Source organism: Aulonocara stuartgranti (genome assembly GCF_965226115.1).
Source record: "Aulonocara stuartgranti genome assembly, chromosome: 8".
NCBI classification, from domain to species: domain Eukaryota; kingdom Metazoa; phylum Chordata; class Actinopteri; order Cichliformes; family Cichlidae; genus Aulonocara; species Aulonocara stuartgranti.
The window spans coordinates 3554753-3578314 of NC_138959.1; the positions used below are offsets into that span (position 1 = coordinate 3554753).

At 41.9% G+C, this 23562-nt stretch overlaps 1 protein-coding gene and 1 long non-coding RNA gene across 4 annotated transcripts in view; one reads left to right on the forward strand and one right to left on the reverse strand.

Annotated features, from left to right (window-relative positions):
- On the forward strand, nt 1-11994 carry LOC309712272. 3 transcript variants are annotated; one of them, XR_014278227.1, is made up of 4 exons: nt 1-1014; nt 1509-1614; nt 1966-2135; nt 10751-11994. It is a non-coding gene; the product is annotated as an uncharacterized lncRNA (long non-coding RNA). The 3 variants fall into 3 exon arrangements; XR_014278228.1 differs by lacking the exon at nt 10751-11994 and having other exon boundaries at nt 1966-4714; XR_014278229.1 differs by lacking the exon at nt 10751-11994 and having other exon boundaries at nt 1-436; nt 1966-4714.
- kcnj16a (potassium inwardly rectifying channel subfamily J member 16a) overlaps nt 6275-23562 on the reverse strand; it is a 22551-nt gene continuing 5263 nt past the window's right edge. The window contains exons 2-3 of the mRNA XM_082542935.1: nt 18546-18648; nt 6275-8855 (exon numbers count right to left, since the gene is read on the reverse strand). Coding sequence (XP_082399061.1) covers nt 7589-8845 — 1257 coding nt within the window. The 5' untranslated portion in view covers nt 8846-8855; nt 18546-18648 and the 3' untranslated portion in view covers nt 6275-7588. The remainder of the gene's footprint in view (nt 8856-18545; nt 18649-23562) is intronic.

Genomic DNA, 23562 nt, shown 5'->3' on the forward strand with positions numbered 1-23562 from the left:
TAATAACTCGCTGTTTTTTCTGTCATTTCGAGCGTTTGATCCACGCGAGCGATGAGAACAGGACACAACAAGAAGGAATGGCGAGCAATTACACTGTAGCTGGGCCACGACGCGATAAATATAAAAAACGAGGGGTGAGGGCGAAAAGTTAAAACACGAAGCGGCATAAATATAAATATTATTTTCATGGGTCTAGAAAACAAAACGTCCACGTGGTACATTTGGATGAAGTTTGCGGCTAAGATAAATGCGTTAAAGGTGGTGTGCAACTACTTTATCCTAGTAACACAAACAGAAGAAAATCCGTTTTTTAATCCCTTTCAAACTCGAGGAATCTGGGACTTCCACGCCTCTTCCCACCTGCTCCTGACAGTTTGCTTGTCATTCTTTTTTTTTTCTGTGATATTCGCTGTTTTCTTAGATCTTCTTTTTTAATGTGAGTATGGAAAATGTGCTCTGTTGGAAAGAATGACTCACTCAATAAAGGCCTACATGCCTGTATTATGATATGACAGTCTTTCTCCACTGAGCTATCGAGTTGCTTCGGATGTTTAGACTGTGCATCTGTTGCCCTATAATTTTAGGTCAGGCTCGTAGTTGTGCTGCCTTAAAGCCATTGACTAAATCATTCTTCCTGCTTACTAATTCATGATAAACATTACCCGCAACTGCGTGCTTTTTCACCAAGCCTTTTGTTAGTTTTATTTTTAGTTCTGGGTATTTATAGCAGCGCATATATTTAGCCCAAACCACCTGTGTCAGTGAGCTGTGCGCCCTATGTGTGTTTGCTTTCCATGCCCAATTTCCAGCAATAAAGGGAGCGACACATGCAGCGGGTCGGTGCTGCATGTGGACCACAAGGTGGAGAGCTGGAGACTGGAATTAACCACGCCAGTGCCTCCCACACAGAGAGCTCTGAAATGTGACAGAGGGGAACTCGGGCTGACCTCTTCAAGCAGCTTTGTGTCACGGCAGCACCATGTCTGGAGAATTCAGATGAAATATGTAAACACGGTAGAGTCTTGATGTTAATTACAACGTTTTGACATCAGTAAAGACTAGATTTTTCAGCCTTTTGCACTCCAATGCTTGTGTTTTTAGCCTTTTAAACTAATGCAGGACTGAGAAGGCGCTGAGATTTCTGAGCCACTGGCCAATAATGATTGTTGTTGGCCTTTTTAATAGCCTGAGAGGGTGAATGGAGGGCTACAGCCTGGACAGCTCACCAGTTCATCATACGCAGCCACACGCGGTCACATCTACAGCCAATGTAGACTCACCAGTTATCCTAACGAGCATGAACAGTATCCCCGCTTTAAACCATCAAATTGTTTTATGCAGAGAATAAACATGATATAATTCATTGCTAATCTTCGAGCTGCTGGTTTTGGTACCAGTGGACAGAGTCATGCCAGCTCTCATGAACTCCTTTTTCCAGTTGTGTTCCTGATGTAAGCTAAATGGCTGCTGGCTTCATATTTACTCTGCTCTTTGTGTCTCTATTATAGTCTCTAATCATGTTTCCTAATGTGGACCCACCACAAGCAGGAACAAAAGCTGGATCTTCAGAGCTAACATTTGCAAAACTGCTTTTTTGCATCCTTAATGCCAAGAGTAAGTAATGCATGTGTATAAATATAGATCTGAATATATTTATTTCTGTAGGAGTGATGAGTGCTGTGTTGTTTTGTTTTCCAGTACACTCTGGGTCCAATTTTCTGTCTTTAAGCGATTATACAGAGAGAGACTGACTATGTGTGGAAGTCTGTTTGTGTTTTACTGTTAGCCAAGCTACTGTTAGCCTCTGTGCTATAGCTGAGACTTGGTGGGGAGTGTTATGGTCTAGCTTCATTTAGCAGATGTTAGCAAGTCCTCTGTGTCCAAAGACAACTGTTAGCTGTATCTCACCTGCTCTTTATAATGTATTTCATCTTTTAATAGTAGATTTATGTTTTTATCACACAGAATACACACATGGAAGCTGATCATGACGGGGCTATATGTGACAAAGAAAATGCCCAGTTGGATACAAGTGTCTTCATTCAAGCTGTGGCGGTCCTCCCTGGTTCGGCTAGCACAGGCGTGTGTCTGCTGTCCACCAGAGCTCAAACACATGTTTGAACATATTTTAGAAGGTGCAAACTCTAAAAAACTAAAACCCATGGGAGCCAGCAGGCTTTAGTGTTAAGTTTAAGATAAAAATAGAGGTAACTAAATCAGTTTTCTTGGAATTTAAAAAAACAAAACATGATTAGTTTTGCAGGAGATGGTCTGTATCTCATTGTACAACTGTACAGTGACAATAAAGGCATTCTATCTATCTATCTATCTATCTATCTATCTATCTATCTATCTATCTATCTATCTATCTATCTAAACTGTTGTGCAAAAGTCTTGAACCACCCATTTATTTGTTTTTGCTATGGAAATGGATGCAATGATTTATTACAGTGTGCAAGTATACATGGAAATACAGTAAACAGAGTTTTCTACAAGTCTAATGACATTGAAAGTCAACATTTGGTATGAGCAACTTCATTCTTCAACACAGTCTAAACTTACTGAGACGGCTTTCTGTTGGCAACAAAGCAGGAACAAATTGGTTCTTTGCCAAGTTGTCCCTTATGGGCAGAAACGGCCCTAACCAATCTGGCGCCCTAGGCAAGATTTTAGGTGGCGCCCCCCTACATCAGCAGTGTAGTGTAATGTTGTAACAAATAATATTTCTATTAAATAAGCTTTACTTTGCATTTTAATTAACGTGGGATTATTTTTTGTATTTAGAAATAATAGTACCAACTTTTTTTTTTTTCAACATTTGTGGCACTGGCGTGGCGCCCCCTGATGGACGGCGCCCTTAGCATTTGCCTATACGGCAAATTAGGTTTCCTCCAAACCTAATTCATCCCTTCCACCTACCTTCCTCTCGAACTGCCTTATGGAGATTAGATCATGGTTCTCCTACAAACTTAACAGTAATAAAACAGAAGTTTTACTCGTTGGTACAGCCTCTATCTTAACCAAATTTCACAGTTTCTCCATTAATATTGACAATTCCCCCACCCTTCCTTCCCCACAGGTAAAGAGTTAGGGTGTCATACTTGACAGTACTCTCGCATTTCAGTCTCACATTAATTACATAACCCGGTCTGCGTACTTTCACTTGCGTAACATTAACCGACTTCGTCCCTTCCTTACTCCCCATGCTGCTGCAATCTTTGTCCATAGTCTTATTACTTCCTGGATCAATTATTGCAGCTCCCTCTTGTTTGCTCTCCCCAATAAGTCCCTCCATAAACTTCAGCTTCTTCAGAATTCTGCAGCTCAGGTCATAACTCGTACTCCCTTAAGAGACCATATTACCAATTCTTCAACAGCTTCACTGGTTGCCCATAGAAGCCAGGATAAGCTTTAAAATCTTAGTTCTCACGTTTAAGTGCATTCATAACCTTGACCCTCCTTATCTCTGTGATCTGCTTCATATCACCACAGTTTCCCGCTCTCTCAGATCTTCATCTACCACTCATCTTCTTGTTCCTTCTGCTCGTCTCATCACTGTGGGGCACAGAGCTTTCAGTCGCTCTGCTCCTCGGCTCTGGAGCTCACTTCCTTCCATCTTAACAAATATAGATTCCCTTCTCTTATTTAAGTCACAGCTCAAAACCTACTTGTTTAAACTGGGTTACTCGCTTTAATACAGATCCTACTTGCTGTCAAATCTTGTTTATTTGTTTTTTTGTTTTTATTTGTTGTTGTTTTTTCATTTTAATTAATTTTAATCTACTGTTTTATTGATATCTTTTTCTCTTTGTAAGGTGACCTTGGGTTTTAGAAAGGCACCCTCAAATAAAATGCATTATTGTTATTATTATTAGAGGTTTCCTCCTGTAAAAAGGGAGTTTTTCCTTCCCACTGTCAGCAGAGTGCTAGCTCATAGGGGTTCGTCTGATTGTTGGGGTCTTTCTGTTTTCTCTGTATTATTGTAGGGTCCTTATCTTACAGTATACAGTGACTTAAGGCAAATGTTGTTGTGCTTTGTTGCTATACAGATATTAAAATATATATTTTAAATTGAATCTCACATGTTTATAGAAGCAGAATGTCAACCAGTATTCAATTGATTTTGTTTGGTGTTTATTTCTGATATAATTTTCTGATGTCCGGTAACCCTTCTGGGGGGCACGTGCCACACCCATTTGTAAAATCCTGGAAACACCTCTGCTCATATTACATGATTTAAGTTCTTTATATTTCTCAAAATTAATCTCCACTTACAGACTAGATTCCTCTATGTTCTCCTCCTGCTTCTTTCTGCAGGTAGTAGCATAAAGTTTGCATTATTCATTATTGCCATAGGAAGATGGTACACCTGTATACAACTCGAACTCATGAATGATGCATCACATCTTTATGGCGCTGCGGCATCTATACAGCGAGTGATGGGTGTGGCTGGAGTTGTCAGATGCTGCACAGAAAGTAATTATACTGTAGATGTTTTTAAGCCTCTGTCCAAGGGAGAGTTGTTCATGTTGCTCTTCACATCGACCAACTTCCGCACACGCCGCTCGTCAGCAACACTACAAATTTACTTGGACTTTCTCTTGATGCTGAGAATTATAATTCTCTTTAGTCCCTCCTTTAAAACAAGAATGTGGCTTTCAAGGTACTCTGTGTATTGTGTCAACATCAAGGATCATTAAAAGCCATGAAATTAGTGACTCATTGGTTTCACTGTAATAACAGTGTATGTTTAGCTATTCTAATAACAAGCCAATCAAATGTCCTTATGCAGTGAGGTCAGTGGTGATCATAAGACAGAGGGGGTCAGACAGGCCTGTAAAAACTAAACTGTGGCCGTCCTGGGGGCCTCTGTGGGATGACGCCGTTCATCTGAAAACAAATTTTGCTTCAGTTGCAGATGAGCTTCCAAATGTGAAGTCAGGCTTTATTTACAAGCAGCTGCAGCCAAAAGTTCTGTTTCATCATGAAAGGATCAGCGTGAAGTGTTACTGAAAGTTTGTGACGTTATTTCAGTTGTACTTGTTTTGTTTCAAGGGGAAAAAAATCACTGCGTCTATAAATAGATGTTTAAAAAGACCGGCCAGTGGGTGAATTCGGTCATCTGGACAATCCTGTGCTTCAGCTTGGGGAAGACTCTGTTCTTTTCCAGTGCACAATTCAAGCTCCATAGTGATATGGTTGGATGAGTATAATGTGGAAGAACTTGACTGGCCCACACAGACCACAACCATATCAAACACCTTTGAGATGAATCAGCATGAAAACTGCAAGCCCGGCCCTTTTGTCCAACATCAGCATCTGACCTCAAGAATGTTCTTCTAAATGAATGAGTGAAAATCTCCACAGTATCTTCAGAAAGCCTTCCCAGAAGAGCTGAAGAGCTCCGTGCAAGATACAAACTGTCTGAAGACATCAGCAAACAAAAGCTGAAGAGTTACAGGTGAACGGTGCATCATCAGGCCCACTGAGAGCGTGCCCAGGCTGGTCGGACCCTCTAACACAGTCAGAATCTGAGTGAACAAAACTGAGCGATTGAGTTGCCTGACGGGAAGACCGTTAAAGCAGCATGCAACATCACCATGGCCTGAACAACATCAAGCGCTTGGAACTGACCAGTTTTACATACGTGATGAAAAAGAATACATGTTTTTAATGGGATTCTGCAGCGGTGCAAATCAAAGCCACAAAGCAGCGTGTGGGGCCGGAGCATCTGGTTATCGTTGTCTGTCTGGTTACTTCACATTAAAGTGACTTTCCCGATCAAAGCTTTTGTTCTCAGACACAAACCATGATCCATCTTAGGGATGATCATCAAAGTTGATACACAAACCATATATGTAAGCATCACTTTTTAAAATCTTTGACAATGGTAGCCTTTTATAATTAGCATTTTTTTCAGATGTAACAAAAATCTTCTTGGAAATACTTTTTTTTTTCCACAGTGCCTTCTCCGCATCTCTTCCTCAAATCATAAAATATTTATGCATCTGCATTTTTTTTAACTTAACAAAAAGCAGCTAGGGAAGCATTATGTCAATTAATTAAGATATAAAAATGAGTTTGTTTGTGTGTGTGCAAGACAGAGAGAAAGATGGCTTGACGAGCAGGTTTTATTTAAAATTACTAAACAAAGATTCCTCCACCACAAACATAAAAGAACAGAACATTTTCCCTGTGTGTTATATAAACTTTGACTTACATCATAATATGGGATGTTACTGTAGTCACCTGCATGACTTCAATTTATTTGCCATCAGCAACGCCAAGACTTTAAACTTTACATTAAATATTTGACCTCTTGAGTCAAAGTCATATAGCCTTCCCCTTTAGAGGCTGTTCTTGATTATCTCATCCTGGCTCATAATTACTCATTTTTTAACCTTAAGGACACATACATATGATCACTTTTTCTCATAAAAATTTCTCAGTGCAAGTTTTACAACTTTGTGTTTTTAACACAGAGTGACACCCGCTAAACCCAATCCAGTCAGCATGGTAATCAGTAATCACAGTTACGTGCTTGTGGTTATTGCAGCCTGGTTGTACCCCAGTGTAGTCGAGCGTGGATGAACTCATCTCCAGTGTTTTTCAGATAAATGTTCTGATCCTGTGAACTCTAGTTTTAAGAACTCCACCTAATAAGCGGTAAAAAATGTTGTACTAAACCGGATGCTCAGGTGCTGTACTATCAGTATTATTTTGACAATAAGCCAAACAAGGGTTTGTGTTTACACTGCATTGTTGTGCCCGTGTTTAGACACAGAAACGGTAAAAGTCATTAGTTCAAAAGTGGAAAATGTACATTTCATTCATGAAATTCCTTTGCTGCTTATACAATTTTGGTCACATGGGGCGATCGTGGCTCAAGATTTGGGAGTTCGCCTTGTAATCGGAAGGTTGCCGGTTTGAGCCCCGGCTTGGACAGTCTCGGTCGTTGTGTCCTTGGGCAAGACACTTCACCCGTTGCCTACTGGTGGTGGTCAGAGGGCCCGGTGGCGCCAGTGTCCGGAAGCCTCGCCTCTGTCAGTACGCCCCACGGTGGCTGTGGCTACAATGTAGCTGCCAGCACCAGTGTGTGAATGGGTGGATGACTGGATATGTAAAGCGCTTTGAGGTCCTTAGGGACTAGTAAAGCGCTATACAAATACAGGCCGTTTACCATCTTCCTGCAAAATATTAAAACAAATAAAATTAAGATGTACCAAGCCACGCTCAATGGGGAAGATGTGAGGTCTTATATTGGGAGGCTTCAACAAAAGTTAGAACAATGACCTCTGTCTGCTGACAGCACTGGGTATTTTAACTGTGTTATCTGCCACAAGGACCGTCCAGCTGCCTGTACATAAAGCAAAGGGTTTATCAAGCTTCTGTGAGGTTAGAACTTCAGAATCTGGATCACCACACCGGCTATCGTCACCTACTTTTGTAAAGTCAAGTGATATTTCCAAAAGCCTGTCTATATTTGAAACTATTTATCAATTTCTCAAGCTGCACAAGCTCAAACTTTGTCCCATCATGAACACCATTGCAGGATTCTTTGATGAAATAGAATTTCACAGCTTTGCTTTCAATTTTCTTCACTTGACTGATTATTTGGCTGAGTCAGAGTTTCTTGATCCTGACTATTGTCTGATTGAGATGGTGCAACACTTGGTATAGGTTGGCTGTCACTCACAAGTTCCACCTTTACCATCGGGGGTTTCAAATATTTATCACGGTGATCCTGAGATGGCGATTGTGAAGGGAGCCGTGGGGAAGAGCTGGGTGAATGTCGAGGTGAGTGTCGTGTGAGCTGCAGTTGCTTCTTCTCTTCGAACTCCTTAGCGCTAACCAGGGGGACGTGTATCTTTTCAGTGCGATGGAACAAGTTGTAATCCACCCTGTAGCTCTTCCTGCCGACTCTGATCATCTCCTGGAACAGCTGACCCCAGAGGATCTCGTTTGGAGTGTAAGAGGTTCGCGTCTGATGCAGAATACCTGTGGAGTCATCTGTGTAGGTAAATGACACAACCAGTTCAAAGTCTGCTCTCTGCAGATCAGCATAAGTCATGGAGTACAGCGGGCTGCCAGGTTCAATCTTGTGATAGATGGTGGTTGGTGTGGCGAGGATGATGTCCTTCTGCTGGATGATCAAGTCTTCATAAGTCACATCAGCTCTCCCAGTGGCGTGCATCGTACTGCGGACTATCTGGGCGGTAGCTGTCCCCTCCACCAAGTGGTACCTGCGGAAGTCCCCAACTCTCCAGGAAAGATAAATGTAACCATTACGAAGGTTGATGACAGCACGGTTGCTGAAGCCCACCGTCTGCGCCCTCTTTCTGGCCGAGGCCATTTTGGCAACAGCAATTCCAATGACGAACGTATCAATGAAGCAGCTCATGACGTCTTGTATGGTGACGATGATGATGGCATGCATGCAGTTCTCAGACATTCCTCTGAATCCGTAACCAATGGTGGTCTGAGTTTCGAGCGAGAAGAGGAAAGCGGCTGTGAAGCTGCGGACTTCAAACACGCAGGGTTCAGTGTTGGGATCCTTGATGTCTCCATTAGCGAGAGCGATGACCCAGAAGAGGATTCCAAAAAAGAGCCAGGACAGAATGTAAGAGAGAGCAAAGATCAGAAACATCACCCTCCATCTGATCTCCACCAAGGTGGTAAAGATGTCGGTCACAAACAGCAGCCTCTCCTCAGGAACATGGCGGAACATGATGTTAGAGCTGCCTTCTTTACGTACGTAGCGGTATTTGTTGGGTCGGGGTCCATTTTCGGTCTTCATGGGGATTTCATCAGTGCGGCTCACAGACGTATACTGTCTGTGATGCATCTTCCAGAGGCTGCAGGGAACATATCAAAGATATCATATGCAAAAATGCAAAAACAATGACAAAGACAATAACAGATCATTCTTTGATGTTGCAAGGTGGTTAGTACCATGACTAGAAGGTTCCTGGTTTGAACTTCTGCTCGGTTTAATTGGTGAGTCTAAATATTTTTAGGAGTGGATGTGAAAGTGAATGGTTCCCCATGGACTGCCTGAGATCTATCCCACCTTATGTCCAAAGTCAGCTTGGAGAGTCTTTGTAAGGGATAAGCAGTTAACAAAACGTATGGAACGATGGATATTCTGATATTGTCATTGAATAACCACTTAAGTATTTTTTAAAGGAAAGATCCAACCATAAACCATCGTTTGCATTATGGTTTTAAAATATGAGAACATGTTGCTTTCCCTGCTCTTACCTTACTTTAAACAGTATATTTGAATTTTTTTGGCCTGTTGGGCGGATAACACAGGATATTTGTGCAAATCAACTGTCTTCAGGATGTTTTTCTTTGGATTAATCTTGAAAATAGCAAAAAAATTAAATTAAATGATAATAAAATCATTTGTTTGGGGTTTTTTTTTAAGCTAGAAAGGCTGGATGTGTCATGGTCTGTGGGAGTGCCTGGAGGGGTTTTCCTTCTGTGGCTGCTGAGCCATCCCTTGGGGGCGGAGACTTCAGTGCTTCACCTGAGCCTCATCTGCGAGCAATCAGCGGGAGACCTACTTAAGCTGACTCAACTGGCTCCTCTTCATCAGTTTGTTCTACTCTTCTTGGTGATAAATGACGTTTACCCTTCGTGGTGGTCCTTGTGTGATTTATCTCTTGGAGTAATTTCTGTCCTCCCTTCATTCAGCGGAGTTCCAACCCTGGCTTCACCTTACTTGGACAGTCTCTGTCTCCCAGCCTGCCCTCCGACCTCCACGCTTCAGCTTGAGACCCTCCAGATGCTTTCCACGGACCTATCTCCCCTCAGTGATACTAACCCGGTCTGGCACAGTAAGGCAAACAATTCTTCAGTTTCTAACGATCAAGCTCCAGTTTTCTCTTCAGACTATAACTACCTCTCCCTCTGTTACAGAATATTCCCCCGACTCTCTGACCTCTTCCCCATTCCTGCAACTAGCCTTATTGGGCCTCACTCGTTACTTTAGGTCACTGTTCCAATTAAGTATCACTGTAAAGCACTCCTCGCCTGTGTTTGTCTGCGTTTTCGGGTCCACTTAACTGGACAAACCTTTCAGTTCATGACAGGATGGATAATCGTATCTCCCAGATCTTTAGAATTTACCTCCTAACTAACTTTGAATCAGTTCCTGACAAGAGTGTTAAAATCAACAGCTTTCTATAGTTTGCCACTTTGGACTGAGAGCTGTGCAGTTGGTATTGTAGTTAAATTGACCCAAAACCTGAGTGAAGGTCATTAGAGTAATGCAGGTCATGACAATTGGAGCCAACAGACAGACAAGCAGACGGGCAAGTCTGCAGACTGAACAGCCGCCGTCTGATGTCTGACCTAAATCAGGAGTCCAAAAATTGTGACACAAAAATGCACATTTTTGTTAAGGCTCTAATTACACTTCTGCACATGCACCTGAAATATCCTCATTTATATTCAGCTCCATATCCATGTTCAAACTGCCTCAGGAGAGTAGCAAAGTGCTAGATAAGAGTCGATCCATTTACTATTACCATTCATAAAGACAAACTGAATTAATTTTGACTCTACTGCTTATTAGCTATTGAGTGTTTTTGGTGTCACGATTAATTTCTGACAAGAAGCAGAGATGTGATATACATAAAGCTGTTTAATTATTTAACATCCTCATTTGGAACATCCCAAAGGGCTTTTTACTGTGAGAGTAAAACGCCCGCCCTCTTCCATTTTCCACTTTCTCTCTTTCCAGACTCTGATGCTGGAGGAATCAATTAAGAGTGGATGTCTCCCTGTATTGAAACATCAGTTGGTAATCTCCAAGGTTATGTCATTTGTGTGGTATTTTATAATTTTGTCTTCATTGTAGATTTGTTCTGAAGGTGTATTTTTAGGCAGCAATATGGGAATGTTTACCATGAATGATCCCACTTTTCCTGCTATTTGTGTTAATATGTTTAATCCTAATGGGGCAGTTGCCTGGAGATACAAAACTCACTGCAACAGTGCTTGCTCGAGCTGCCACTTCTTTTAGCTTCTTACTTAGTTTTTGTTTAATAAGCCATTGCTAAGGTCATGGCATTCATGCACCTTCAGGCAGTAGTGGAATAAATCCATTAAAGGCTCATCTATTACGGTAATCATCATTAGACGATTAAAAGTTCTGAAAATGCATCAAACAGAAGATTTCATGTGAATTGTGCTGTTTTATCTTGTTTTATGCCACAGATTAATGTCTTTTGCACATATTTCCATGCAGAGTTTTGCTGCTGTCCAAAATCAATGGCCCAAGATCCTTTTTTTTTCTGGGTGGAGGTCAAAGTACTGTCAGAGGGCCAATAAAGGAAACACCACTGCATTGAACTGGTCAAAGTTAGCAGGGGAAAAATTAATGTGGAAACTGGAATAGTGTCATGGTGCGATCACGGGCAGAAGAAGGATCAATCACAGCCAAACCACTGAGAGCATCCTCTACGCCCAAAACAAATGGGTTTTGAATCACCGCTATCTGACTGAGTGAACCGGGCTCCAGTCACAGACTCCACTTTCTTCTGGCCACAGTGAACATCCCCACTGCCAGAGCATGGAGCTCGCTCCATGAGGTCATAGAAACAACGTCCTGTTAGCTTCCCATAATCCCTTCCTAAATACCCTGATAATACAAAAAGAGAAAAGTGCAGCTTCCTACTGGAAAGTAACTGACACTGAGTTACTGATTCATTTGTAGGTTATCAATTTGAAATCTAACTTTTAGTTCCCATGTTTTTCAGAACACTAGAAAAGTGAAGGCAGTCATCGACTGTTCATTAAGATGTGTCAAACGATTCATGTATTTGATACTTTTCTTTAGTCGTATAGATTTAAGCTTCCAACAAATACTCAGTTTACATGAAACAAAGTGAAAACCACGTTCGTTACTGAACACTGGTCGTTTCAGACTTAGATACAGTAAGTCAGTCCACCACTTTGGTCCATACCAAGATATGTAAAACAATTTCAATGACTGAATAGCTGGACTGCTAAGATATTTATTCATTTTTTTTAGATATTCGTAGTGTTCAAATGAATAAATCTGACTTTATTTTGGTAATCGTGCTGCTTTTTTCTTTTAGCAGCTCCAAGTCTGTCAAACTTCTCAGTGATTCTCTGCAAGATCTCAGCGTTTTCACTGAAGAATGTCCACTCTCAGGACTAGTAGCATTCATAGGCTTTAGTACATGAGTCCTGACTTTTGCTCTCGAGCTGTATGATACACATTATTAGGTATACATACACTCAACAAAAATATAAACGCAACACTTTTGTTTTTGCTCCCATTCCCCATGGGATGGACGTAGAGACCTAAAATTCATTCCAGATACACAATATAACCATCCCTCCCAAACAGTGGTCACAAATCAGTCCAAATGGCACATCTGCTATATTGAGATAATCCATCCCACCTCACAGGTGTGCCACATCAGGATGCTGATCTGACATGAGTAGTGCACAGGTGTACCTCAGACTGCCCACAACAAAAGGCCACCCTGGAATGTGCAGTTTTTTGCGCTATTGGGGGTCTGGGGACCCAGAACCGGTCAGTATCTGGTGTGACCACCATTTGCCTCATGCAGTGCAACACATCGTCGCATGGAGTCTATCAGATTGTCAATTGTGGCCTGTGGAATGTTGGTCCACTCCACTTCAATGGCTGTGCGAGGTTGTTGGATATTCGTGGGAACTGGTACACGCTGTCGTATACGCCGGTCAAGCACATCCCGAACATGCTCAATGGGTGACATGTCCGGTGAGTATGCTGGCCATGCAAGAACTGGGACATTGTCAGCTGCCATCTGCCCTGAACAATGTGAACCATGATTCATCCGTGAAGCGCACACCTCTCCAACGTGCCAGACGCCATCGAATGTGAGCATTTGCCCACACAAGTCTGTTACGGCGACGAGCTGGAGTCAGGTCAAGACCCCGATGAGGACGACGGGCATGCAGTTGAGCGTCCCTGAGACGGTTTCTGACAGTTTGTGCAGAAATTGTTTGGTTGTGCAAACCAATTGTTCCAGCAGCTGTCTGGGTGGCTGGTCTCAGACGATCTTGGAGGTGAACCTGCTGGATGTGGAGGTCCTGGGCTGGTGTGGTTACACGAGGTCTGTGGTTGTGAGGCCGGTTGGATGTGCTGCCATATTCTCTGAAACGCCTGTGGAGACGGCTTATGGTTGAGAAATGAACATTCAATGCACGGGCGACAGATCTGGTTGACATTCCTGCTGTCAGCATGCCAATTGCACGCTCCCTCATTGCTTGTGGCATCTGTGGCATTTTGCTGTGAGACAAAACTGCACATTCCAGGGTGGCCTTTTGTTGTGGGCAGTCTGAGGTACACCTGTGCACTACTCATGATGTCAGATCAGCATCCTGATGTGGCACACCTGTGAGGTGGGATGGATTATCTTAATATAGCAGATGTGCCCACTACCACACATTTGGACTGATTTGTGACCACTGTTTGGGAGGGATGGTTATATTGTGTATCTGGAATGAATTTTAGGTCTCTACGTCCATCCCATGGGGAATGGGAGCAGAAACAAAAGTGTTGCGTTTATATTTTTGTTCAGTGTATATAAGTTGCAGGGTGCTGCAGTGGTTATCACTGCTACATCACACCAAAAAAGATTCTGGGTTTGAATTCAGTGGCCATCGTGCTCCTTTCTGTGTGGACATTTTGGGTGCAGCACCATATGCTACTAAAGCTACAGTAACTAACTGCCAACTGATTGTGGAGTACACATTCTTTCTGTAGTGAGCATCAGTTGTTGGGATTCAAGATCCTTTATTTGTCACATGCATAGTTATACGAGTACAACACGCAGTGACATGTATCCTGACACGCTCCTCGACTGTGCAAAAAGCGAGAGAACATTATATACATTTAGTGACTCTATACAGGGGGACATTATGTGCAGTAAGTAGCATTATACGCACTGGGCGCGTCACTGACCGGTCTCTAGGCATGCTTCACCAGGGTTTAGCAATAAGTGACTGCCAGCAACAACTCGCTAACTGTTTGGGAAATACCGCTTTGTCTCTTGTGGCCCGTGATTGGCAGTCAATCGCCCACCACTCTCAAGGTCTGTGTGACATGACCTTAGATTAACTGATTGGCTGTAACTGGCTGAAAGTATGATTGAGAGTATGAATGAGTGTCTTTGTGTTAATTCTGTGATAGACTGGTGACCTGTCTAGGGTGTACCCCACCAAATCCCTGCATTGGTTATGCAATTTAAAAAAATAATGGACATTTATGGTGCATATTAATCCTGGCATAAGAAAGATAACGTGTGTATGTTAGTTATGCTGCAATAGGCCTGCTGAGCATTTCCTGTTCACTCACATATTTTTATTCCCCTTTGCATTTAATCATCAGTTATTCTCAATATCTGGCTCTCTCTCTCCCTCCCCTCAGCCCATCCTCTTGAAAGGGAGTTTTTCCTTCCCACTGTCGCAAAACTGTTTCATACAATCACCCGATTGTTGCGGTTTTCCCTGTATTATTGTACAATCTTTATCTTATAATAAAAAATGCTTTACGGTGACTGTTGCTCTGATTTGGTGCTGTGTAAATAAAGCTGATTTGAATGTAAAATTTCAGAAAAATTTCAAATAAAAAAAAATACAAATTAAAATGAACATGGTAAACATCTTGTTGGCCACGTACACAAATTGGGAAAATGCACATTAGATTTAGGTAATGTACATCTTCACATGTTTTGCAGCTACTGTTAAGAAATATTTTTTCTTCTCCTTCAGTCTAGACACCAGGACACGATGAAAACGAATCTAACAACGAATATTAGATGGAGTCATTAAAACTGCTCTTTAAGAGTAACACAAGCAGACAAGTTAAATTAAGATACTTTCATCTTGTTTCATGTGGTCAGCTAATAAATATAATTACTGCATTATTAATTTGACATTTCTTAAGGTGATGTAAGTGTTGTCAGAGTGAATTTGATCATAACAGGAAGTGGAATGTCAGGCTATGAAAAGACCTTTTAATCAGGGCCCAATGTGTTTTTAAATGTTTCAAGATACTAAGAAAAACAAAACCTGTTGCAGTCATGCGATGAATATACTGTACTGTAATCTGAGATTGCTTTGTTTCTCTAGGAAATGATAGACAGTCGTCGGAATATTCTTAGCAACGACTACAGCGGCATTCACACAGGCCTCGCAGGTCCCTGTGAGATGTTGACTCATGAGGTTGGGCTGTTTTCACCACAACCACTTTGCTTAATTCTGTGTTCTGTGTACAAAACACAGCATCACACAGAACAACCAAAACACATCCTGACCTTTGGCATGACGTTTCCACTGCACTCAGAGTTGTGATACTTTATATTCCTGAGGTTTATGTCATTATCTTTGCAAACATTTTTGATAGCATCCTTTTGTGTTCTAAATTTAGCCTAAATGTCTAAGAATCAAAGGATGAACTCTGGGAACAACTTGGGCAATTGGCTTGTTTCCTCTCTTGCTCGGGGCACTTACAACTCCATTACATGCTCACTTACTGCAAATGACACTGTGCCACCCATTTGCGGTTCACTGAAACAGAACCGTGTATACGGGTGGCTAGCTCAACTCTACCCCGGAGCTTTCTGCCACCTCTAATGACCTTCAAAGCCTCCAATCTTTTGGGAATATTTCCAGCTCCCTTTAGACTTGCATTCAGTTGTCATTGAGCCTAGCTGCAGGAGGTTTAGTGCCTGAAGTTTTTAAATGCACAATAAAGGATGTTGGTCATTTTTAAGCAGCCCACTCCTGAAGGTTAATGGTTTATTCACGCTTCAAATACCACATAAACGAAACACGTGTTTGGATTTGTGTTCGCTTCATCAGAGACAGTTCTTCATATTTCAGTATATTTCTACTAATTTTAGTTTCTACCATCCTATTACAGTGTCATTGTTCAGGACTTCTTTTTTTTAATTGTAGACCTGGGTAATTTAATTTAGAATAGAATAGAATAGAATAGAATTCAACTTTATTGTCATTGCACATGCACAGGTACAGGGCAACGAAATGCAGTTTGCATCCATCCAGAAGTGCTTTAGTGATATAGATATATTACAATATATATATTAGCAATAGTATAGATATGTAAGTATATTACAGAAATGGGTCTATTATGGTATGTTATAATGTACACGGTATGAAGTATGTTGTGAATATTCTATAACTATAAGTATGTACAGGCTGTAGTGAGTACAAGCTATGTACAGGCTATGAACAGGATATAAATATGAAAAACTATACAGAATATGAAATAAATAACTTTACAGAATCTGAGATATACAGCTATACAGAAATGGGAACTATGCAAGTTGTAAACAGTTGTAGGATTAAAGATTATTGAATGTACAGAATGATTATTTACACAGAGCTATACAGTAGTGCAGTTAAGATAAGTGAGGGTGTAGATAGTTTCTACAGAGGCTATATAAAGTGCTGGTGGTTGTGAGTGGTGGTTCACTCCATGTTATTATTGTGTGTTTGAGGGTACAGTTGTCCATTGTGGGTGTGTGTATGTTCAGTCCATGAGTTTAACGTGGGTCAGATGTCAGGAGGCAGAGTTCAGGAGTCTGACAGCTGTGGGGAAGAAGCTGTTCTGGTACCTGGTGGTCTTAGTCCGGAGGCTCCTGTGGCGCCTCCCAGAGGGCAGGAGGGTGAAGAGTCCATGTGATGGGTGACTGGGGTCTTTGATGATTTTCCCAGCCCTTTTCAGACACCGCTTCCTGTAGATGTCTTTTATGGCAGGAAGTGGTGCTCTGGGCAGTTTTCACGACCCTCTGCAACGCCTTCCGGTCCGAGGCAGAGCAGTTCCCGTACCAGACTGTTATACAGTTGGTCAGGATGCTCTCGATGGTGCAGCGATAGAAGTTCACCAGGATGTCTGAGGACAGGTGGTTCTTCCTCAGAGTCCTCAAGAAGAAGAGGCGCTGGTGAGCCTTCTTGACCAGCTTGGAGCAGTTGGTCGTCCAGGTGAGATCCTCGGAGATGTGGACTCCCAGGAACTTGAAGCTGCTCACACGCTCCACAGCCGTCCCCTTAATGTGGATGGGTGGATGTGGGTCAGCATTCCTCCTGTAGTCCACGATGAGCTCCTTGGTCTTCTCGGTGTTAAGCAGCAGGTTGTTTGTGTCGCACCACTCAGCCAGACGATCCACCTCCTCCCTGTAGGCGGCCTCATCGTTGTCACTGATGAGGCCAATCACCGTGGTGTCATCTGCAAACTTAATGATGGTGTTGGAACCATCAGCAGGTCTGCAGTCGTGGGTGAAGAGGGAGTAGAGGAAAGGGCTCATCACACAGCCTTGTGGTACACCGGTGTTCATTGTGATGGTAGATGAGCAGTGGTTATCCAGCCGGACATGTTGGGGGCGGTTGGTCAGGAAGTCCAGTAACCATTTGCAGATGAGGGAACTGATGCCCAGGTCTGTCAGTTTCCTGATGAGTTGTGAGGGGTGGATTGTGTTGAATGCTGAACTGAAGTCTATAAACAGCATTCTGGCGTAGGTGTTGTTGTTGTCCAGGTGTGAGAGGACAGAGTGCAGTGCGATGGAGACTGCATCCTCTGTGCTCCTGTTCTGGCGGTATGCGAATTGGTGGGGGTCCAGGGTGGGGGGGGGGGGAGACAGGATTTGAAGTGTGCTAGGACCAGCTGCTCTAAGCACTTAGTGATGATGGGGGTGAGTGCTACTGGGCGGTAGTCATTGAGGCAAGATGGGTTGGAGTTTTTGGGTATCGGGACGATGGAGGTGGATTTGAAGCAGGCCGGTACCACAGCGTGGGCCAAGGACAGATTGAATATGTCTGTGAGCACTTAAATGTGTTGTGTGACTTTTAAATTTTGCTACAACTGCACGATCTTTCTCCATAACCAGCATGACCTTTGCAGTCTGCATTCTTGCTTGTTTGAATGTTCAATAGACACATATTTATAAAACAGTCAGTGCTGCTGTGATGAGCCGTGCCACCTCTTACATTCACCTCATCTCTTTACTTTTGAAATTAATTTCCTGCATCGCTTAAAACACATGTGATGTTTAAAGTAACCCTCCAGGCAAAATCAGATTTCGTTGTGAAACACGAGTACAAGCATTACTTATCACCTTGACCACATCTCGTCATGTACTTTGTTTTTTTTAAACAGCCAGGCGTCGTGTTCCTGCTCGTACTACTGAAGCTCAGATTACCAATTGTTCTGCGTACTTCTTGCAGTAGAAGTTATTCATCTAATTATAAGAGCCTCAGGCAACCAATAGGTAACACCAGTGCTTATATAGTATACAGTAGGGAATTAGCTAAATGGGCAAAGACGTTTTACCATTTTTATCTAGTAGAATAAAATTATTTCTTTTATTCTTTGAAGTCTCTAAATCCATATTTAATGTCAGTTCCATCAGGCCTGCAGATCAGTTTGACATTCTGACACTGACATTTCTGATTAGCAAAACAGTAAAAATATAAAGACTTGACAGATCAGTTCTTACCTTTCTGTAAAGTTAAATGCTGATCAGAGTGCAGGACTGTCTGTACCTGGGTTGAGAGGTTCTCCGAGCAGCCACCTGCTGGAATGAACCAGCCCACTCGCCACTGTAAAAAACAAAGATTAACACCTCCCTTTAGCATCTTGTGATGTCACACAGGCAGGTGAGCATTTGTAATTTTGAAGGTGTGTCTATGCAGAGTAAGGAGGGCAGGAGTGCGTACATGTAGATACAACTTGGGCTTCGCACATGTTTCTGTTTTGCATGTCCAGATCAGTTAATACAATGCATACAGCTGAGTGCAAAAGTCTTGAGCCACACCTTATTCCTTTTGTTCCATTCTGTCGAGATGATCCCACACTGCTTTAATAACACTAAAGTGTTTCAGTTATTGGCATATTAAAAGAATAAGTCTCTGATAATCAGATGCTTTCCAGATGATATTGCATGGTGGATCACAAAATCACAGTACTTTTCTGCTCATTGTTCCGTTAGTTTTTGACGACGTCTCCAACACCACTGACTGAAATGCAGCCCATGACAGAGCCTCCACTGTGTTTCACAAATGCTGTTGGACCTCTCTCCTCCATACATGTTGATGATGACTTGAAACAGAAATTAAAAATTTGGATTCATCGCTCCATCAGACCTGTTGAATCAGTTTAGAGAGCATTTCTGACGAGGCTTTAGTGAACATTAGATGGATCAATTTAAGGGTCAGATATTCAGGTCTCTCAGGTTTTTGAAGAACCTGATTTTTTGGTATTGTTCATCTGCTGTAGATGGTACTTTCTACATAACTAAACATTAACATTTTATATCTGTCTAAAGACAATATTTTTTAGTTTCACACACTCACACACACAATTTAGAAAAATTTGTAAAAACAAACAAAAAAATACAGGTAAGATTAGTGCTTGAGTAACCTTGATATGCATCTGCAAGCTGCTTTGCAACCCAAGTGCACTCTGTGTCTGACTTAATCAAAGTCATATCTGTTCTCATCGATGCCTGCTCCGTTCTGGAGGTTTATACTATAGCCGTGCTGTTAGATACATCATAAATAAATGCAACACATCAGTGTTCTTTTGACTATATGTAAATACATTTCTGTTATGCATCCTGAAATGGTTTTGGTTACAAATTTCATCAGACTGATTCAGCAAGCGTGAACGGAGAAAATGCAGAACAGTAAAAACGTAGCCGCTAACCCATAACCGATGTGTTATGGGATTAGCTGTGAATTATAGGACTTGAACAGGAGGCTCAAAAAACAGTGAATAATAACAAGGCCGGAGCGGTCACACTGAGAATGTTACAGGTAAGAGTGTGAAGGAGCACATGCATGAACATCTGCTGGTAACAACACCAGCAGAAACGGTAATAATTCTAAAAATGTTGCAACAGCCAGCAGAATGTTAACTTAAATGTTTCCAAGGACGAGCTTTATTGGAGGCTTGGTTGCCATGTCACTTTCTTCACGTCATCTTTACAATCTCAAAAAGCTCTCAGCCTTTTGATTTCACCACTCGTCATACATTTATGTCGTTATTATGCTTCAGGTGGAGTCTCTGTCTGAGTGATGGCGTGGGACCTCTACCTGTGAGGTTTGATGTTTCCTCGCAACTTTCCTTAGTTGACGAGGAATCGGTTTATTTGGTGTCAGCCTGTGAATCAGTCCTTCTCTTCGGCCTTTGGCTGTGCACGAAAAAGAAAACAACGTTTAGCTCATCCGCCTGCATTCACAACAACGAGTTAACAACTGGTGAACTCAGTGCTTTCTTGTACCTCTCTTTTTGAAAGGTCTAGTGTAAATTCCCTTATTCCCAGCGCTCAACTCAAACATCTAATCTCTTACTTAATAACTGCTCTGCTATTTCAGTCTTCTTCCAGGACCTAAAGCATGACTCAGGTTTCAAACAGGGAATTCTTTTGCCTGCAAGCCTGTGTGTGGTGGTGGAGAAAGCATTCATAAATCTTACTTTGATTGTACATGCAATCCTTTTCATATAGCTACAAACAAATCTGGGACTATGGAAATTAGAGCCTGCTGTTAGGTCAATAACCCCCTTAAGTGTTTATAGTATGAATAGTGGCAAGTAGATGCCACAAATGGCTGAAAGACTGACTTGTGCCTTTAAGTATGCCTGTCATTACAGCTAGCCTCGTGTTCTGTGCAGACGGTGGATGCTCATATTAAATGTTTTAAATAGTGAGGTCAGCGCATGGGTACGTAATCCCTATGAGCCAAAAGCTCAGGCTTCGCACTGCTCCAAACAAAAGGTAGACGTAGCCAAAGCGTTCCTACTCACTGGTTCCTGGACTTCATTTTGAATCTTTGCTGGTGCCATGTTGTTTTCATTTGGAGTCACAAGTGACCATATTTGGACAAGAGCGCTTTGAGGGCCCCGAAAAGCGCTATATAAATGCAATCCATTATTATTAAGAGAGTGGGGTGCCATGTTCTGAACTAACTGCCTGGCTAGATGCATCTATTAGAGTCACACGTCATGCACGGACACAGATACCTGCTCATTAGTCTTAAGAAACAGATTGGAAAAATAGAAGAAGTGGAAACTTTCTGTACTGCACAGCAGCAAACACAATCATGAGGTCCAGTTCTGGGAATTGGTGGAAGTGAGGCCCACCTGAGAGCCATCAGCTACCTTATGTTAGCACACCTGTCACCACACCCCTAACTTTAAGTCACTGTCCAAACAGCTGAGCTCCAACATTCATCCATCACACAGCCGAATAGGTTTTTCTACTCTTGGCTCTGTATGATGTCAGCGAGGGCAGATATTTACCTGCTAATAAGATATATGAGGATTACTTTGAATTGTGAATCATGCAAAGCTGCTCTAGTATTGAAAAATAGGGAGCTGGAAATAAGCTCTAAGTATGAAGTACCCTTCGTGTAAAAAAATTAGTTAAAAGATGTTATAGCAGCCTTTAGTCTCAGTGTAGGGGAAACTCACTGATTTTCATATTTTTTAACCATTCAGAAAAAGATCAAATCTCCTTTATCAGACCTCTCTCACTCTGACGCACAAACGCTTCGTCAGCCGACCCATCTGTGAATACTCCTTCATTTCTGCGTCGACTGAATCAAAACACAATGATGCATGTGAGGAAAGCTTGTTGTTGGCTTCCCCCTGCAGAGACAAGACTTATCAACAGTTTTTTTGTGTTTTTCAAACGGCGTGATAAAACAAATCTTTTAAAAATATTTTACCCAGAAAACTGAGTTTTACCCTGTAAAAGAATGATCTTTTCCTTACTGTACCAAAACAACAGTAAAAAGTGAATGAAAGAAAATCTCCACACAAAAAGCCGGTTAGTTTGTGCCACGTCTTCTGCATCCTGTGGAAGAGGAACATGTGCTTGTATAGGTCGTTTATCATGGTAGAAAACATCATTTTGCTGGACTTTGTGGTTCATTTTGGTTGTGAACTTAACCCTCCACTGTTTTGCTGGGACAGCACTATATGTTCACTGGCTTCTGCTGCAGGAAAACACATTAATGCCAGTTATTTGACACCTGAGCAAAATCTGCAGACTCAGAAGGCAAAGTACATGAAATGACTCAGTGCTTTTATTTTTCTAGTTGGGGCACAGTGGGGGGTCCTCACATTAAATTCCTCTGGGTGTCTAAGAGTATGTCTGCCAGTTTTTCTGCTTATGAACCTGACTGCATTTTTTGAAAGTGAACACATTTTAGTGTGTGTGTGTGTGTGTGTGTTCCCTTGTGTCTGCGTGCATGCTAATGTTACGTGTGCATGAAGTTGGTGGGTTAACAGGGGTCTCAGCAAAACGCAGACCCATAACAAATCACCTCATTTCCAGGAAAAAGAAATAATTTGTTCCCAATAAAAATGATCCACAAAAATACATGAGAACAGTGTGCACGGGGCTCTGATCAAACGTCCGCTTGCAAAGCCAAGGCACAAAATTAAAGAGGCCAGAAAGATTTCAGGGTGTGAAATGCAGACACTGGCTGCTTTCTGAGCAGAGATGCTTCCAAAGAAGTGCTAGAAAAAAGGAAGAGATTTTCAAATGATAAAAGATCAGCCAAAATCTTTTCTTGTAGCAGCTTTAAACAGACAGACTGCATCAGAGAAAAGGTGAAAAGGGGTAGACATCATTTTCTGAATAATTTAATGTTTATTTTAAGTGAGGCTTCAGTTTTATGCTGATTTATTTATCTTGATCTTGAATTTCCCATTTAGACTAAAACATGTGCTTCTGAAACGTGTCGACTAGCAAAATCTACATTTATTATGTGATATGCATTTAAACTGTGCATCGAGAGGAAAAGCTGTTTGCTTTCTCCTCATTTTTTGGACTTTCTTTTTGCCTTTTATGGGATGTGCCTCTGGGTGTCCACTCAGGAAGTCCTGATGGTAAATCTGGCCGTGGCCCCAATCCCACATTTGTTTCCTCTGTGTGCATGTCTGTGTTTGCGTGTGTGTATCTCTTGAGCATCTGTGCAGCGTGTGTGTGTGTGTGAAAGATTGCATGCATGTAGTGTGTATACCGGCATTTGTGAGGCTGTGTAGTTGGCATGAAATGATTCAGAGTGTATCTTCTTCTAAAAGGGAGAATAAGCAAACAAACAGTGTTGCAGTAGGAAGCTGTTTAACAGCTGCTGAGGTTTGGTTCACTGCAGTTCAGTGATAATGACTGTTAGAGCAGGAGCCGCCGCGCTGGACATCCTGCTCCGATTTCACCTTGATTACACGTGCTTGTCGTTCATGTTCGCTACATGACTTCAGCGGAGAACGCAATCTCTCTCCTTTTCTCAGGTGGAGAATTTATTCAACTTGTACAGAAGTGCAGACCATAAATAAACATTGGCAAAATCAAGTATTTAACTCTTTAAAGCAATATGAAAACCTGAAAAATCTCAAAAGTTTTTTCAGTAATGGTCCATGCTCAAAGGCTTACGATAAGCCACCACCCACCACCATGGATTTATCACAGAACTGGAAACAAGATTTTTAAAAACTGACTCATCTGG